Here is a 19,508-nt window from a genome sequence, read left to right as displayed (position 1 = left end):
TCACTGACACTGAACTCAAGTTGAATGGGATCTTAGAACATTTCCTCAGAGCAATAAACATACAAGAAATTACATTTAGAAATTGATTTCAGTTTCATTTCCCATAATGTTTCTTGAGGTATCAAAAAAATCAATACAATTGCACTGCTTACTTATCAGAATGATGTATCAGAGGCAAGTGTTTACTCTGCCCAGGATCATTTACAAAATGGAGAATTTATTTGCTTGTTAGTTTTTGACTTTCTGATTGTAATAGAATAACCCTTCACACAGTATTCTGAGGATGATACAATCCATTTGTTTCATTTCAGTACACTACCCCCACCGTTTACCATGTCCTTGCGTATCTCAGACAGTCGCCTATATTGAGAAAATAGTACCAACCTTTCTCCGTTACCATAAGTGCCAAATACAAAGATGTCGCTTAAACTCTACTGAACATGTTGACCACTTCAGGCAGCTCAGTACTTGCGGATCTTTTATGGCTGCATCACCTCACATCATTACATAACCAAAACCACTGAGGCACATATAGAACCGAGACATCGCAGCAGAGGTTAACCTGACTTCAAAGTAGACGTAACAGCTGGTGAATTAACCTATCCTGAAGTCCCCAATTCTTGACTGCCTCCCCTAGCTAGCAACGATGAAGACTCTGGGTAGTTTCAACCAACCGCTTGCACTGTTAACAACCATGGGACGCAAGTGCAGCACCCGTCTACCCAGGCTCCTAGAACTCCTGCAACTACTGCGTCATCTTCTTGCCGGCACGTGCAACTTCTTGACTATCACGTATGTCAAGCGGCAGGTAGTGGAGGATGATGCTCGTTTTCAGCGGCACCTTCCAAACCCACGGCCACTACCATCTAGATGGACAAGGGCAGCAGATAGATAGGAACACCACCACTACCTGGAAGTTCCCCTCCAAGCCACTCACCATCCTGACTTGGAAATATATCGCCATTCCTTCACTGTCACTGGGTCAAAATCCTGGAATTCCCTCCCTAACAGCACTGTGGGTGTACCTACACCACATGGACTGCGGTTCAAGAAGGCAGCTCACCACCACCTTCTCAAGGACAATTGCTGATCGGCAATCAATGCTAGCCATGCCAGTGATGCCAACATCCTGAAAATTAATTTAAAAGAAAATTTTTGTTGTCGCACTGCTGCATTGCCCAGCAGCTGCAGGATCTTCAGGAGGGTTGGAACTGTCATCTTCACCACTGTGTTATATTTCTATTTATTTAAGTTCTTTATGTATTTTCCTTGTCCCATGTTCTTTTTGGAAATTATTTTGGTCAAAGACAATTCCTGGTTGAATGGTTGAAGGACAGAGAGACTCCACGAGATGGGTATTGTATGTCTCCAGGGTGGGAAGTCCAACACCTGATCCCCGATAGGCGGGTAAGGTGGACAATTTGTACATAAGGGTTAAATGAACCTGTATAGTCTGGCATAATGGTTCTTCAGATTCTTCAGATTCTCTATCCACATTGCGATTCTGGGTCCCCATTGCTCCTCAGCCACTCCTGCCCATGGGTCGATTCTGGCACCCAGGTATTTCTCCGTCTCTCCTGGTGGTATGTAAGAGATCGGACCTCCTTTCAGCTGCCAGTTCGGTCTAGTGTTGTACAGGAAAGTCTTCTGTTTGTGGATGAAGTGGAAGCCTTTGGTCTTCCCGGCATTCATCTCCAGTCCAGTTTTTTGGCAGAAGTCCTGTACAATGGCCAAGTTAACCCAAGTCAACCATCTCATGATATAAGCAATCTTCACAGCCTCATCATGTCTCCAGTGATTCATAGCCAATGAAGTACATTTGAAGTTTGGTTACTGTTCTAATATAGGAAACATGGCTGCCAAATTCTGCACAGCAAGATCCCACAAGCAGCAATGTGATAATGACCAGACCATCTGATGGTTCAGAGATTGATATTGGCCAGTTATTTTCCTCATTTCATGCCCCCAAACTAAATCAAGTGATGCTTCTTTCCATATTGGACTGGAAGTGCACCGATCTACCAAATAGTCCTAGCTACATCCAAAATAAATCTTCTCCCCACTTCCTGATCAATATTTATTCCTCAGCCAATAGCTAACAAACAGATTGTCTGATTATGTAAAGTGTTTTGGAGTGTACTGGGGCCGTGTAAATGCAAGTTTTATCTTTCTCTTCTCTTTATCCAGTCAGTGCTGGCCCTGGGGCTATGACTACTTGATGGTCATATCTCATGCCTAATGCTGACACAGCATTTCCATCTACCATCACTGCCATTTCTTGCCAAGATCAGTGCAGAAGTCTTTTATGTGAATACCTGTATTTTCTCATCCATCAATTCTCTGCAGCGACTTTCTCCTCTGATGATGCTGACTCTTTGTGCTGTTTCACGGTTGCCCTCCACACTTTCTTCTAAGTGTCCAAGATTCATGTGAACCAAGACGGTAGACAGCAGCAGGCTGTTCAACCACAGCCTGGTTTGACTCTGGTGGAGCTTCACCAGAATCAAGCCCGACCCTGTTCTCACCCAACATCCACAAGTGTACCTCTAAGAAACGGTTTAGCGACAGAAGTCAAGAACAGGGAATTCTGAAAGATTTGCTTGCCTCCCCCCCAGGCCACCTGTAGTGCACCAACAAAGGTCCCCAGCTGAAGTTAGCTGGCTCGCCACAGAACAGGGATTAAACTTGAAACCTTTGGAGCTGGGGGTTTTCCCGATTTTCCCAGTGAACTAGTAGGAGATCCCCAAGAGGAAAATCTATCCCTGTGTGTTTTGCAAAGAGCAATTACTGACTGGGTGAAAGATCATGCACATTTCCACTGAAAGCTCCAGTTGACTTTGTTGATCAGTTACATTACTAACAGGCATAGAATAACTTAATGAGTCTGTGCCTCCTGTTAGATTCTTGGTTGGAAGATGGTGGCCATCATGCGCTTGACTTTCTGGTACCAGGGTACCTGTAGGTTGGGTTCCCTCTTGCCACCACTACAACTTTGCGAAGTGACCCCATAAATGGTTTTGAGGCTCTTGATAGTCTAGTTTTGATATGTTAAAGGGGAACAGGTGTACCTTGCTCTGCTGGCTTCAGCGACAGTCTGCTCTGGTGCACTGGCAGGATCTCCAGCTTAACATTGTCGGAGGTGCTGGTCAGGAGCTGGGTCGCCTCCAGCACAGTGCAGTGCTCAGTGCTCATCCCATCAATCGACAAAATGTGGTCGCCAACATGCAATGCCCCACACCTGAAACATGAGCAAAAGAAAAGTCATTTCTAAACTCCTTATACACCAGAAACAGAAGTTGATCTGATAGGTTTTCATGCTTATGATTTGCATTGACCTGAAATAATTATGTATCATGTCAACAACTGTATTTTCAGAATAAATTCCATTGTATACTGTTTTAAAACTTCAAACCAACAGTGGAGTTGTTTTGTTTATTCCTTTTCCCTCTTCTAGGTATCCCTGTCTCCCTGTTTGATCATAACTGGTTGTAAGGCCCCCAAAGGCCTGTCAATGCCTGTCAGTGGCTAGTGTGTGAGGTGCTGGGGGGGCATAGGTTTAAAATGATTGGTAGGAGGATTTGGGGGGCATAGGTTTAAAATGATTGGTAGGAGGATTTGGGGGGAGATGAGGAAACATCTTTTCACCCTGATGGTTGTAGGGGGTCTGGAACTCACTGCCTGAAAGGGTAGTAGAGACAGAAACCCTCAACTCATTTATAAAGGGTCTGGATATGCACCTCAAGCTCCATAATCTGCAGGGCTACGGAGCAAATGCTGGGAAGTGGGATTGGCTGGGTGTCTTGTTTGTTGGCCGGTGCAGACACAATGGGCCAAGTGGCCTTTCTGTGCTGTAAACACTCTATGATTCTATTGTGTGCGGCTGCAGCCCTTGTTTCATTATCTAAGGGGGCTGCTCCTCAAGTTTTGTTTGCACTTCAGCCCCACGCTCCTGATCTTTGGCCACCAGGTGGGGAGGGGGCAGGCAGATGGGAGAAGTTCCTTATGGGTCTGCTCCTGGGCCTGGCCAAGATGTCCATTAACAGGTCCAGGCAGCAGGCCGTGGAGGGGGTCATTAGACCCGACTGTCTGCCCCTATTCCATGGCTACATTCACACACGGGTGTCCCTGGAGAGGGAGCATGCAGTGCCGACCGGTACACTTGAGGCCTTCTGTGACCAGTAGACACCACAGGGGCTGGAGTGCACCATCAGCCCTGGAAACACTATTTTAATTTAGTTTGGAAGTCTCCTTTAAAGCTTTATCTTTTTGTTACAGGTGCCACTTTAAGGAGCTGTTAACCTGTTTAGTAGTTAATTTGTTTATTTTTGGGTTCTTTAAAAGAGTGTAAAGAAAGACTTGTCCGTGTTACATGTTTATGTAGGATGTGTGAGGTTGCAGTCCTGGGTTTATTACCTAAGAGGGCCTCTCTTCAAGTCTTATTTGCACTTGAGTCCCACGCTCCTGATCTTTGGCCACCCAATGTAGAAGAGGGTGAGCAGGGCAGAGGACCTCCTTGTTAGCCTGCTCCTAGGATTGGCCAAGGTGGCCATTAACAATTCTGCTCAGCGGGTGGTTGAGGGGGTCTGCCCTTCTCCCATGGCTAGATTCACCCCCAGGTGTCCCTGGAGAGGGAGCATGCAGTGCCCACCAGTGTGCCTGAGGCCATCTGCAACCAGTGGGCACCGCCTGCTCCCTCTCTCCAGCAGGAGCTGTAGTGCATTATATCCCCCCAAAATGTTATTTTAATTTAATTTAAGTTTCCTTTAAAGTTTGTTTTTTGTTACAGTGCGCCTTTCATTAGTTAATTAGTTAATTAGTTTTTTTTTAAATTTGCTCAAAAGAGTATGAAGAAAGGCTTCCCAAAGTCACATTCTAATTTGCTAAGTTTCTGTCCAAGTTTTATTGGTTCTGTTTCAATAATGTAAAGTGACCCGTAAGAGGCAGATAATTTCTTTAATGGTTTTACCTACATTGGTTTTTCTTGAAAGAGCATAAAGAAGGACTTCTGGGGCACAGGTTGGTAGATAGGAGGCAGACATTTGTAATGCTGCATTCTATAAATAAAGGAACGATCAAAAAAAGGATACAGCTCTGAAGAAGAGTCATATGGACTTGAAACATTAATTCTGGTTCTCTCTCCACAGATAGTGCTGGACCTGCTGAGTTTTACCAGCATTTTCTGTTTTTATCAAGAAAAGGATTTGTGTCTAGTTTCGTTCTTCACCATCCGGCTTGGGATCCAATTATTTTCCAGCTGCCTAAGCCCCAAACTCCGCAATTCTCTCCCTAAACCTCTCCGCCTCTCAAGCTCTTATTTAAGATGCTTCTTAAAAGCTTAAAAGCTTCTTTTGGTCACCTGCCTGAATATTTCATTACTTAGCTCGCTTTCAACTTCAGTTTCACTGCACTCCTGTAAAGTACCTTGGGATTGTTTTTTTTCTATCTTAAAGAGAAATATAAATGAAGTTGTTGTTGTTCCTGTGTATGTCTCTCCTTGATGGCCTGGCCAAGGTGGCAGACTGGGGAAGGAGACGCAATGCTCCAGCGCTCCTTCCTGGCACCACACCAGTTTGCCACCCCCATTGCCGGTGCTCCTCATCAACCGTTAACAGAATGGTTAGAATTTTCTCAGCTTTTCCTTACGGGGATTGGCAGCGCAGGCTGAAAACAATGTGATCTTCAGCCATTCTCGCTGGGTATGGGGCTGGGTGTGACGGGAGCCTTCCCCACCCCTTCTAGCTTTGCAGTCAGGTCAGTAAAGCTTACCTTTTTTTGATGGTACCCTCCAATGGGGAGGTGATGGCGTAGTGGTATGGTTGCTGGGCCAGTGATCCTGTCATGGCAGATGGTGGAACTTGAATTCAATAAAAATCTGGAGTTAAAAGTCTAATGATGACCATGAAATGATTGTTGTAAAAACCCAGCTGGTTCACGAATGCCCTTCAGGGAAGGAAATCTGCCATCCTTACCTGGTCTGGCCTACATGTCACTCCAGACCAACAGCAATATGGTTGACTCTTAACTGCCCTCTGAAATGGCCTAGCAAGCCACTTAGTTGTAACAAACCGCTAAAAAGTCTCAAAAAAGGAATGAAACTGGACGGCATTGACCTACGCACCAGAAACTACAACGGCAAACTCAGCCCTGTCGACCCTGCAAAGTCCTCCTTACTAACATCCAGAGGCTAGCGTCTAAATTGGGACAGCTGTCTCACAGACTAGACGAGCAACATCCTGACATAGTCATCCTCACGGGATGATACCTTACAGATAATGTCCCAGACACCACCATCACCATCCCTGCGTATGTCCAGGCCCAGCAGAGGTGGCGGCACAGTGGTATACAGTTGGGAGGGAATTGCCCTGGTAGTCCTCAACATCGACTCGGGACTCCATGAAGTCTCATGGCATCAGGTCAAACATGGGCAAGGAAACCTCCTGCTGATTACCACGTACTGTCCTCCCTCAGCTGGTGAATCAGTGCTCCTCCATGTTGAACACCACTTGGAGGAAGTACTGAGGGTGGCAGGGGTGCAGAATGTACTCTGGGTGGGGGACTTCAATGTCCATCACCAAGAGTGGCTCAGTAGCACCAGTACAGACCTACAGGACATAGCTGCTAGACTGGGTCTGCAGCAGGTGGTGAGGGAACCAACAAGAGGGAAAAACATACTTGACCTCATCCTCACCAACCTGCCTGTCCATGACAGCATCGGTAGAAGTGACCACCGCACAGTCATTGTGGAGACGAAGTCCTGCCTTCACATTGTGGATACCCTCCATCATGTTGTGTGGCACTACCACCGTGCTAAATGGGATAGATTTCGAACAGATCTAGCAACTCAAGCCTGGGCATCCATGAGGTGTTGTAGGCCAGCAGCAGCAAAATTATTGTACTTGAACACAATCTGTAAACTCATGGCCCGGCATATCCCCAACTCTACCATTACCATGAAGCCAGGGGATCAACCCTGGTTCAATGAAGGGTGCAGGAGAGCACACTAGGAGCAGCACCAGGAATACCTAAAAATGAGGTATCAACCTGGTTAAGCTATAACACAGGACTACTTGCGTGCCAAACAGCATAAGTAGTAAGTGATTGACAGAGCTAAGCAATCCCACAACCAACGGATCAAATCTAAGTTCTGCAATCCTGCCACGTCCAGTCACGAATGGTGATGGACGAGTGGATGATCGACCTCGGCCTCCTCCCGAGGTCCCCAGCATCACAGATGCCAGTCTTCAGCCAATCCAATTCACTCCACGTAATATCAAGAAACGGCTGAAGACAATGGATGTTGCAAAGGCTATGGGACCTGACTACATTCCGGTAACAGTACTGAAGACTTCTGCTCCAGAACTTGCCGTGCCCCTAGCCAAGTTGTTCCAGTACAGCTACAACACTGGCATCTACCTGGCTATTTGGAAAATTGCCCAGGTATGTCCTGTACACAAAAAGCAGGACAAATCCAACTTGGCCAATCCCATCAGTTTACTCTCGATCATCAGTGAAGTAATGGAAGGGGTCATCAACACTGCTATCACACATCAACAGATGACAATGGCTATCTCCAACAAGAGAGAATGTAACCATTGCCCCTTGATGTTCAATGGCATTACTGTCACTGAATCCCCCACTATCAACATCCTGGGGGGTTATCATTGGCCAGAAACTGAACTGGACTAGCCATATAAATACTGTGGCTACAAGAGCAGGTCAGAGGCTAGGAATCCTGTGCCAAGTAACTGACCTCCTGACTCCCCAAAGCCTGTCCACCATCTACAAGGCACAAGTCAGGAGTGTGATGGAATACTCCTCACTTGCCTGGATGAGTGTAGCTCCCACAACTCTCAAGAAGCTTGACACTATCCAGGACAAAGCAGCCCGCTTGATTGGCACCACATCCACAAACATTTACTCCCTTCACCACCAATGTACAGTAGCAGCAGTGTGTACTATCTACAAGATGCACTGCAGGAATTCACCAAGGCTCCTTAGACTGCATCTTCCAGGGCTCATGCTGTGGTCAGTGACAATCCACTATTGGAGAAGGGCCTGACCATAACCTCTAACCCGCCATGAATCTACAGCACAGAAACAGGCCATTCAGCCCAAATGATCTATGGCAATGTCTATATTGCATATGAGCCTCCTCCCAGTCTAAATACCTCTTCCCACTCACGCCCTCCCCACATCCCTCTCTTCCTTTCTCCTTAAAGTATCCAACAAGCCTTAAGAGTATCAGAGCTATCTTCTTTGATTCCTCCATGTGGCAGCAAGCTCCATTTTTTTTTAATGCATTCCCAGGATGTGAACATCACTGACTAGGCCAGCACACATTGTCCATCCCTATTGTCCTTGACGAGGTGGTGGTGAGCCACTGCCTTGAAGCACTACAGTCCATGTGGTGTAGATACGCCCATAGTGCTCTCTATGGCCCACAGGCCATTGAAGAGATGCAGCAGACGTTGAGGAAGCAGGGGTCTCAGGACACACACAGGCAGGGAAGCATGTGAATCCCAGGAATGGTGCCACAACCTTGTGGAGTGTCTCATCTAATTGGGATCATCGTTATCTGAACATGCCAAGTGAAAATGGGAATCTTCTTGTCATGAACAAAAAGAAAGACTTCCATTTGTATAACACCTTTCACGACCTCAGCACTTTGCAAAGTGCTTTACAGCCAATGAAATGCTGCTGAAATGTAGTCGCTGTTGCAATGTAGGAACCAATATGTGCACAGCAAGATTCCACAAATAGCAATGTGATAACTGAATAAGAAATCTGTTTCAGAGATGCTAGCTCAATATTGGACTGGACACCAGGAAAATCTCCCCCATGTTCTTCTTTGAACTAGTGTCATGGAGTCATATGCATCTACCTGAGAGAGCAAATGGGGCCTCATCTGAAATGTGGCTGCTCCGAGAGTGCAGTGCTCATTCAGTACCACACTGGAATGTCAGCCTAGATTTTTGAGCCTCAGTCTCCAGAGCAGGACTTGAACCCACAACCTTCTGGACTTAGGGGGTGAGAGGGCTATCAACTGAGCCAAAGCTGATCAACCTCAAACAACTGAGTCAGGTGTTTTCTAACTGAGATTCCCACTTAAACAAGAGGACGAAATGAATACCTGTCCACAATGCTGGCTGCTTTGATCTTGTCGAGGACAATGACTTGCTTGTTGCGGTGTGTGCCGCTGGATAGTGACATTCCCAGTGTGCAGCCTGGGGTTTTTGTGATTTCCACCAGTAAAGGACCGGAAGCATTGAGCACGGAATCTGTAAGACAGAACACACATCACCACAATCACAAGGCTGCCTTTCATCAAGCTGTCTGTCCAATTCCTTCCCAATGCCCCTGCCCAATCCATCCATAAATATCCAGTCCAACCTCACAAAACCCAAGGATCAATGAGGTACAATCACCAGCTTTAAAAATAATGTTGCTCATTTTCACACACGTTGTACGTTATTATCCATATATTTCCACTTGACCCAGACCCTCCCACTCCTCTTCAATCCCTAAGGCTGCAGGACTCTATCAAGCAATATGCACCCACCAGTGGAATATCAAATTAGTTTTGCCTTATCTTAACTTGCAGCCCAAGAGAGGAAAACACTATAACCACAGGTGTTGGTATAATTGAAGAGTCTGAATGGTTTATATAAAAAGTAACGGATAACCAAGAGTGAGTTACAGGCTGGAATCCAATCGAGGGATTTGGAGAGTTTACATACATTAAACAATGGATAGGTGTGGATGAGCTACAGGCTGGAAGCTAATCAAGGAAGTGGTGTGGTTTATGTACAGGATAATGGATACCCAAGACTGAGTTCCAGGCTAGAAGCTGATTGAGTGGGTTGAATGGTTTAGATGTGAAACCCACGTGATCCAAGGGGCAGTTGCTGATGCTAAGGCATCGGCTTGGAATATTAACCCTGTTTCCCTCCTCACAGGAACTCCATGGGCAGAATTTTCCAGTTGCCTGTGGACAGGTTTGCAGGCAAGGGGAAGTCAGTAAAATTCTGTGGGTGCTTCTCCTGCCCACCCCAGGCCTGGCCGTGATTTAACAGGCAGCGGGGAGGTCTCAGGTGGCTCGCCTACCTTTGTGCAAATCGAGGCCCTTAAAGGATGAGGAGGGGGGGCTGCCTCCTTCACAGGCCCACTTTCCTGATTGGAGGGTGCAGCCCCCACGAAGGTTTGCCTGCCCCACTTCCCACCAACCCCCACAGAATTCTACTCCCTCCCTGACCTGAGTACCCCTGCCCCCATACCCTTTGCCCCCTCTCCCCCTCGCCCTGGGTCTCCTATCCTGGCCCTGCCAAGAACCCCCACCCACCCCAACTTACCTGTCATCCAGTTCTTGACTCTTCTTTTTTTGGCAACTGCCTGCAGTCCCAGCAGTGGCCATCACTCCCAGTGGTGCTGCTGGGACTAAAGGTTTGCCGGCAGCTCCCAGAGGTGGGGCTTCTTCCCTAGGTGGAGGAGGAAGGCCTGTCTAAAGCCAATTAATACCCCCCAGAGGGTTAAATGACTGCTGGGCAGCCCACCAGAGCAGGGGCGAGTTTTACGGCAATATTTTCGGCAATGGGTTTCCAGCATGTTCTGCATTTTGTTTCAAATTTCTAGCAAATGCAATATTTTGCTTTTGTACTGAAGAAGCTGGGATGGTTCTCCTTAGAGCAGAGAGTGTTGAGGAGATTTGATAGAAGTGTTGAGATTGTGGGCGGAATTGTCCCAGATTTACACTAAGTGCAGAAGCAGGCGGGGAAATAGTAATTTTACCATCCGGATCCAAGGGCGGGTTTTCGCGCCGCATCGTCCCATTCCCGCCTCATTAATTATGTTGCCAAAGGAAACACGCCGTCTTGCTGGCGGGAAACCTCCGGTTTGACCGCCATGCTGTTACCTCACTGCTTCCTCACTCCGGGCACCATATTTAAACTGCAGCTGCACGCACACTTCTCAATGCTTGCAGCCCAGGACTGCTCCGGTGAAGATACAACCCCAGAAACCAAGAAGAGTGCAGACCCCCCGATTCAGTGACACATCCTAGGATGCCTTCTGGACACCGTGGAGGCCCGCTGCGATGTCCTCTACACCCCACTCTGGCCGCAGGAGGCCCATCAGTCTCCCCACTCCGGCTTGGGAAGTGGTCAGTGCCAATGCTGCACAAGAGGTCAGCCATCCAGTGCAGAAAACGGATGAATGATCTCATCTGTGCCCCCAGGGTATGTCAACCATCTTATTACTCTAAACTCACGCATTCACAAGCCCATTACACATTCACCGGCATCTCACTCACTGCCAGTTCAAGGGACATCACTACTCACTCTCTCACCCACACCCTCACATCTCCATCTGGCCTAATCTCCTCTGGAGACTACCTCCTCAGCCCTCACCACCTTGAGCCCACTTGCACAGATCAACATGTGCCCCCACACACACCCTGGGATACTCCTTTTCCCCAGCACAGCCCTCATCCTGCAGCCTCTTCCCTTGCCTGAGGCCACTTCTCCCCCTTCCCCAAGCAAAGCCCTAGCCTTGCAGCTGTTGAAAAGCCACCCCGCCTTACGGCTTGTCTGGTAGGTAGAGACCTGTCCATGAGCCCTCCTAAAAGTGATGTGGTGCTGCCTGTGAAGACTGGTACTGATGACTGCGAGTGCTGCCCGAAGCAAGGTAGGCAAACAAACCTCAAAGTCCCGAGTGAAGCACAGGTCGCCAGGTACATGTTGTTTATGTGCAGTTGTGAAACATGTTGGCGTGCATGCCAGGATGATCCAGCGTAGTGGGGGTGGGGGGCGGGGGATGATTCCAATGAGCAGGGTTTGTAATGAGATGCTAAAGTATTGAAGTTAGATTCCCGACGTATGGCGACAGGAAATGCAGCCCGCCATTGATGGGCAGTGCGGACAATCGCAAACTGGTTTCATGATGGCGTGAAACCAATTTTCGGCCTTCTCGCCATATTGTCCCCCCCTCCCCGCCCGCCATGATGCCCAACGCCAACGAGGCCAGAAAATTCCAGCCTACAAATGGTTTTAACAGAGTTGGCGGAGGCCCAATGGGCCGAATAGCTTCCTTCTCTGCTGTATCATTCTCTAATTCAATATATAGAGCAGTGGATGTTCTAAAAGTGAGTTATAGACTAGAATCTAACTGAGGTGTTTGGATGGTTTATATATAGAATAATTGCACGATAGGTGTGAGCGAGGGGCTGTAATTTGAAGCTTTAGCTCATTATTTGAAATCTGAGACTGGATTATTATTTTAATATTGCTGTGGAGATTCTACTGTTGCTTATTGAATCTGCTTTTTGTTTCTAATCTTGCTGGTTTGGCAGAGGGAAAGCAGAGCTCCTGTTAATGTGTAGATCTAAAACCTGTCTCAATGATCCATAGTTTCAGAGGGTCGGAGTTGAAGCAGCCACTATGTGAGAGGCACTCAGATATGCGAATGGATGCTGCTCTCTGGGCACAATGAAGCTCCTTTCAATTAACATACTTCTAATTGACTGCAGCAGAAAGAGAACAACTTGAACAGCAGGCAGCACTAGGAGAGAGCAGCGAGCAGCCTCACAAGTGGTGGGGGGGAGGAACACTCTGCCTGAAAGCGTTTGCCCAGGTAAAGTCTTTCCTGGCAACCGTTCAGAGTCATTAGCAGGCAGGTGGATTGCCAGTTCTTGTCCAAGGGCTTCAACTAGAGCAGGAGAGCAAATCCATCATTAGCTCTTTACCAAATCGCATTCAAATGATAATGCAGAACTTCAATGGAAATTGGAGACATCATTTTGCTTTTTGCCATGTTGGTGTTTTAGAGAACGGATCTGACCTCCCGTGGAGTTGCTCAAGGTTAGTCAGTGCTTTGAAGCACAGACATGCTGCAAAGCTGGACCTATGTATCACCTGACCTGTCCATTTAAGACTCTATGATACAGTTAATTGTCACTGCATATGAGGCTCAAGATGATAAGTATAGGTCAGGAAATTGCTTCCAAATTTCAACCTTGAGTTCAAAAGAACTCCAGAAGAAATGATTGGTTTTTGTTCAGTACCACAGTATCACAGCATCACAGACTCCATGTTGGGTACAGTATCACAGTCCCAATGTTGCAGTACAGTATCACAGTCCCCAAGCTGGGGTACAGCATCACAGTCCCATTGTTGGCACACAGCATCACAGTCTGGATGTTGGGGTACAGTATCACAGCCCCATTGTTGAGGTACAGTATCACAGTCTCCTTGCTGGTGTACAGTATCACAGTCCCAAGTTGGAGTACAGCATCACAGTCTGGATGTTGGGGTACAGTATCACTGTCCCATTGTTGGGGTACAGTATCACAGTCTCCTTTCTGCGGTACAGTATCACATTCTCCATGTTGGGGCATATTATCACAGTCCTGTTGTTGGGGTACAGTATCACATTCTCCATGTTGGGGTACAGCATCACATTCTCCATGTTGGGGTACATTATCACAGTCCTGTTGTTGGGATACGGTATCACAGTCCTGTTGTTGGGGTACGGTATCACAGTCCTGTTGTTGGGGTATGGTATCACAGTCCTGTTTTTGGGGTACAATATCACAGTCTCCATGTTGGGGTACAGCATCACATTCTCCATGTTGGGGTACATTATCACAGTCCTGTTGTTGGGGTACGGTATCACAGTCCTGTTGTTGGGGTACAGTATCACAGTCCTGTTGTTGGGATATGGTATCACAGGCCTGTTGTTGGGGTACAGTATCACATTCTCCATGTTGGGGTACAGGATCACATTCTCCATGTTGGGGTACATTATCACAGTCCTGTTGTTGGGGTACGGTATCACAGTCCTGTTGTTGGGGTACAGTATCACATTCTCCATGTTGGGGTACAGCATCACATTCTCCATGTTGGGGTACATTATCACAGTCCTGTTGTTGGGGTATGGTATCACAGTCCTGTTTTTGGGGTACAGTATCACAGTCTCCATGATGGGGTACATTATCACAATCCTGTTGTCGGGGTATGGTATCACATTCTCCATGTTGGAGTATATTATCACAGTCCTGTTGTTGGGGTACAGTATCACAGTCCTGTTGTTGGGGTACAGTATCACATTCTCCATGCTGGGGTACATTATCACAGTTCTGTTGTTGGGATACGGTATCACAGTCCTGTTTTTGGTGTACAGTATCACAGTCTCCATGTTGGGGTGCATTATCACAATCCTGTTCAAAACAAAAACAGAATTACCTGGAAAAACTCAGCAAGTCTGGCAGCATCGGCGGAGAAGAAATCAGTCAACGTTTCGAGCCTCCATGGCCCTTCGGCAGTTCTGCCGAAGGGCCATGGAGGCTCGAAACGTTGACTGATTTCTTCTCCGCCGATGCTGCCAGACTTGCTGAGTTTTTCCAGGTAATTCTGTTTTTGTTTTGTTTTGGATTTCCAGCATCCGCAGTAGCTTTTAGCTTTTTGTTTTTATCACAATCCTGTTGTTGGGGTATGGTATCACAGTCCTGTTGTTGGGGTACAGTATCACAGTCCTGTTTTTGGGGTACAGTATCAGAGTCTCCATGTTGAGTTACAGTATCACAGTCCTGATGCTGGGGTACCGTTAGAAAACTCCAATACCTACATTAAGTTTAACTCAAAGTCAGAGTCTGGGTAACTAGAGTTCCAAGTGGGTTTTGGGACTTCTGTGCATGCGCTGGCCAGGAAATGACCACACATGCGCAGTTTGTTCATTTTCACTTCTTTAGGCCAGGAACCTACCCTCTGCACATGCGCAAAAGAAAAGGAAGCAAAGAAGTGAAACAGCACAAAACTGGATGTCAGGTGATCTGCAACCAGAGTGCCATTTGAGAGAAGGTGTCCCAAGGGGTTGGACACGGGGAGGGGGACACGGAGAAGGTCCCAAACCAGCAAGTGGGACAGAAAGGGGTCCAAGAAGAAAGTCCCAGGTGGGGACTAAGACAGAGATCAGAGGTAGATCCCTTTGAGTGAAGATAAACAACAGGAGCAGAGAAAAAGGCTCCAAGTTTAAGAAAGAGCTGCAGGGAGCAGACTTGAAGTAAAGTGGGCTTGAGAGAAGCCCAGAAGATCTGAAAGGGCAGCCGAAGGTTGGTAACTACATGCTGCGGGCTGTAAGGGCAAAGGTATCCTTTTGGAGCAGTGGTGTTCTGCTTGGCATGGCCGAAGACCTGAAAGTGTGCTTGGAAGGTGAAGCTTGAGTGTATTCGGAGATCCAAAGGAAAGGAATCTGGGAAGTTGAGATTGAAACCCTAGAGGTAGGATCCCTGTTGAGGTCGTGTGAGTGGGACTGATGTTTGGAGAGAATTCCAAGGCTTGTTCTTCAGATGTGGAGATTGGAAACCCTCGTGAGAAAGACTGGTTGGCTCACAGTGTGACAATCGTCTGGGTGGGTTGTTGAGAAATCCACAGAATCTGCTTTGGTCGCATCTGTCATTTACTTTGAAGTATGGTGAGTCTGTCCACAGTGCACCAGTTGGTTCACATGTACCGCAATCTTACCCTGAATATTAGAGTATAAGATAGATATGGTAAATTGTTTTATCTTTCTGAATTAGTACATGTCAGTAAAGAGATAGCTGAGGTGAAGGGATAGTGAATATTAGAAATATTTGTATCATCTTCTTGTGTTATATTGAGACGTTTCCAACTGTTTTGCCTGAAGGAATATGGTTCATTTTTCTTGTTTAATAAATGTTTTATTCTTTGTGTTAAAAGTACATCAGCAGACTCCTGTGAATTTCCTCCACTGTTTCTTAAAAAAGTTAGGATCTATCAAGCCAGGTTTCACTCTGGGATGTGACTTGTCCAGTATTATCAGCTGGGATCGTAACAGTACGGTAGCTCAGGCTCCATCTTGGGGTACAGTAGCTCAGGATCCATCTTGGGGTACAGTAGCTCAGGATCCATCTTGGGGTACAGTAGCTCAGTCTCCATGTTGGGGTACAGTAGCTCAGGCTCCATGTTGGGGTACAGTAGCTCAGGATCTATGTTGGGGTACAGTAGCTCAGGATCCATGTTGGGGTACAGTAGCTCAGTCTCCATGTTGGGGTACAGTAGTTCAGTCTCCATGTTGGGGTACAGTAGCGCGGGCTTCATGTTGGGGTACAGTAGCTCAGGATCCATGTTGGGGTACAGTAGCTCAGTCTCCATGTTGGGGTACAGTAGTTCAGTCTCCATGTTGGGGTACAGTAGCGCGGGCTTCATGTTGGGGTACAGTAGCTCAGTCTCCATGTTGGGGTACAGTAGCTCAGTCTCCATGGTGGGGTACAGTAGCGCGGGCTCCATGTTGGGGTACAGTAGCTCAGGATCCATGTTGGGGTACAGTAGCTCAGTCTCCATGTTGGGGTACAGTAGCTCAGTCTTCATGTTGGGGTACAGTAGCGTGGGCTTCATGTTGGGGTACAGTAGCTCAGTCTCCATGTTGGGGTACAGTAGCTCAGTCTCCATGTTGGGGTACAGTAGCGCGGGCTCCATGTTGGGGTACAGTAGCTCAGGCTCCATGTTGGGGTACAGTAGCTCAGGCTCCATGTTGGGGTACAGTAGCTCAGGCTCCATGTTGGGGTACAGTAGCTCAGTCTCCATGTTGGGGTACAGTAGCTCAGGCTTCATAAAAGCAAAATACTGCGGATGCTGGAAACCTAGAACAAAAATAAAAATACCTGGAAAAACTCAGCAGGTCTGACAGCATCTGTGGAGAGGAACACAGTTGACGTTTCGAGTCCGTATGACCCTTCATCAGAACTAAGAAATATAGAAATGAGATGAAATATAAGCTGCTAGAGGGGGGTGTGACAGGTAGAGCTCGATAGGGGGCCAGTGATAGGTGGAGGCCAAGAAGAGACTGCCAAAGATGTCATAGACAAAAGGACAAAGGGGTGTTGATGGTGGTGATATTATCTAAAGGACTCAAAGCGTCAACTGTATAACTCAGGCTTCATGTTGGGGTACAGTAGCGCGGGCTCCATGTTGGGGTACAGTAGCGCGGGCTCCATGTTGGGGTACAGTAGCTCAGGCTCCAAGTTGGGGTACAGTAGCTCTGGCTCCATGTTGGGGCACAGTAGCTCAGGCTCCATATTGGGGTACAGTAGCTCAGGCTCCATATTGGGGTACAGTAGCTCAGGCTCCATATTGGGGTACAGTAGCTCAGTCTCCATGTTGGGGTACAGTAGCTCAGGCTCCATATTGGGATACTGTAGCTCAGGCTCCATATTGGGGTACAGTAGCTCAGTCTCCATGTCGGGGTACAGTAGCCCAGGCTCCATATTGGGGTACAGTAGCTCAGGCTCCATATTGGGGTACAGTAGCTCAGTCTCTATGTTGGGGTACAGTAGCTCAGGCTCCATATTGGGATACTGTAGCTCAGGCTCCATGTCGGGGTACAGTAGCTCAGTCTCCATGTTGGGGTATAGTAGCTCAGTCTCCATGTTGGGGTACAGTAGCGCGGGCTCCATGTTGGGGTACAGTAGCTCAGGCTCCATGTTGGGGTACAGTAGCTCAGTCTCCATGTTGGGGTACAGTAGCTCAGTCTCCATGTTGGGGTACAGTAGCTCAGGCTCCATGTTGGGGTACAGTAGCTCAGGCTCCATGTTGGGGTACAGTAGCTCAGTCTCCATGTTGGGGTACAGTAGCTCAGGCTTCATAAAAGCAAAATACTGCGGATGCTGGAAACCTAGAACAAAAATAAAAATACCTGGAAAAACTCAGCAGGTCTGACAGCATCTGTGGAGAGGAACACAGTTGACGTTTCGAGTCCGTATGACCCTTCATCAGAACTAAGAAATATAGAAATGAGATGAAATATAAGCTGCTAGAGGGGGGTGTGACAGGTAGAGCTCGATAGGGGGCCAGTGATAGGTGGAGGCCAAGAAGAGACTGCCAAAGATGTCATAGACAAAAGGACAAAGGGGTGTTGATGGTGGTGATATTATCTAAAGGACTCAAAGCGTCAACTGTATAACTCAGGCTTCATGTTGGGGTACAGTAGCGCGGGCTCCATGTTGGGGTACAGTAGCGCGGGCTCCATGTTGGGGCACAGTAGCTCAGGCTCCATGTTGGGGTACAGTAGCTCAGGCTCCAAGTTGGGGTACAGTAGCTCTGGCTCCATGTTGGGGCACAGTAGCTCAGGCTCCATATTGGGGTACAGTAGCTCAGGCTCCATATTGGGGTACAGTAGCTCAGGCTCCATATTGGGGTACAGTAGCTCAGTCTCCATGTTGGGGTACAGTAGCTCAGGCTCCATATTGGGATACTGTAGCTCAGGCTCCATATTGGGGTACAGTAGCTCAGTCTCCATGTCGGGGTACAGTAGCCCAGGCTCCATATTGGGGTACAGTAGCTCAGGCTCCATATTGGGGTACAGTAGCTCAGTCTCTATGTTGGGGTACAGTAGCTCAGGCTCCATATTGGGATACTGTAGCTCAGGCTCCATGTCGGGGTACAGTAGCTCAGTCTCAAGTTGGGGTACAGTAGCGTGGGCTCCATGTCGGGGTACAGTAGCTCAGTCTCCAAGTTGGGGTACAGTAGCGTGGGCTCCATGTCGGGGTACAGTAGTTCAGTCTCCATGTTGGGGTACAGTAGCTCAGGCTCCATGTTGGGGTACAGTAGCTCAGACTCCATATTGGGGTATAGTAGCTCAGGCTCCATGTTGGGGTACAGTAGCTCAGTCTCCATGTTGGTGTTCAGTAGCTTAGTCTCCATGTTGGGGTACAGTAGCTCAGGCTCCATTTTGGGGTACAGTAGCTCAGGCTCCATTTTGGGGTACAGTAGCTCAGTATCCATGTTGGGGTACAGTACCTCAGTCTCCATGTTGGTGTACAGTAGCTTAGTCTCCATGTTGGGGTACAGTAGCTCAGGCTCCATTTTGGGGTACAGTAGCTCAGGCTCCATTTTGGGGTACAGTAGCTCAGTCTCCATGTTGGGGTACAGTACCTCAGTCTCCATGTTGGTGTACAATAGCTTAGTCTCCATGTTGGGGTACAGTACCTCAGTCTCCATGTTGGTGTACAGTAGCTTAGTCTCCATTTTGGGGTACAGTAGCTCAGGCTCCATGTTGAGATACAGTAGCTCAGGATCCATTTTGGGGTACAGTAGCTCAGGCTCTATTTTGGGGTACAGTAGCTCAGGCTCCATGTTGGTGTACAGTAGCTCAGCCTCCTTTAACTGTTCAGTCCCTCACCCCAGTGAAGTTGATGATTGAGGTGGTGCAGTGAGCATCTGGCAAGCATTCTTTCCCTGAGGCCACCACAACTGAACTTGACCTTGTCTGCCTGAACCATTGGTTGGACCACAAGATAAGGGATTGATTCCTGATAGTAATTATTGTCAATGTCACCAAGAATGTCTTTGGGCAGTTAGCGTTAACAGACTTTCAGTGCAAGAGAACATAATTCAGGATATAGATCTGCTTCTCCATTTAGACAACCAAAGTTTGAGGCGAATCAATTAAACAGTACATCAAGTTTAATGACAGTGTGATTGCTATGTGCCCTATAACAG

At 47.5% G+C, this 19,508-nt stretch overlaps 1 protein-coding gene across 1 annotated transcript in view; it reads right to left on the bottom strand.

Moving 5' to 3' along the window:
• grip2b (glutamate receptor interacting protein 2b) overlaps positions 1-19,508 on the bottom strand; it is a 185,655-nt gene that overhangs the window by 71,795 nt on the left and 94,352 nt on the right. The window contains exons 8-9 of the mRNA XM_078542930.1: positions 9,131-9,278; positions 3,069-3,238 (exon numbers count right to left, since the gene is read on the bottom strand). Coding sequence (XP_078399056.1) covers positions 3,069-3,238; positions 9,131-9,278 — 318 coding nt within the window. The remainder of the gene's footprint in view (positions 1-3,068; positions 3,239-9,130; positions 9,279-19,508) is intronic.

This window comes from Cetorhinus maximus, chromosome 6 (genome assembly GCF_964194155.1).
Source record: "Cetorhinus maximus chromosome 6, sCetMax3.hap1.1, whole genome shotgun sequence".
In the NCBI taxonomy this organism is placed as follows: domain Eukaryota; kingdom Metazoa; phylum Chordata; class Chondrichthyes; order Lamniformes; family Cetorhinidae; genus Cetorhinus; species Cetorhinus maximus.
Note: the sequence above shows the minus strand (reverse complement) of the source record. Positions and strands in the feature narration are given on the sequence as shown.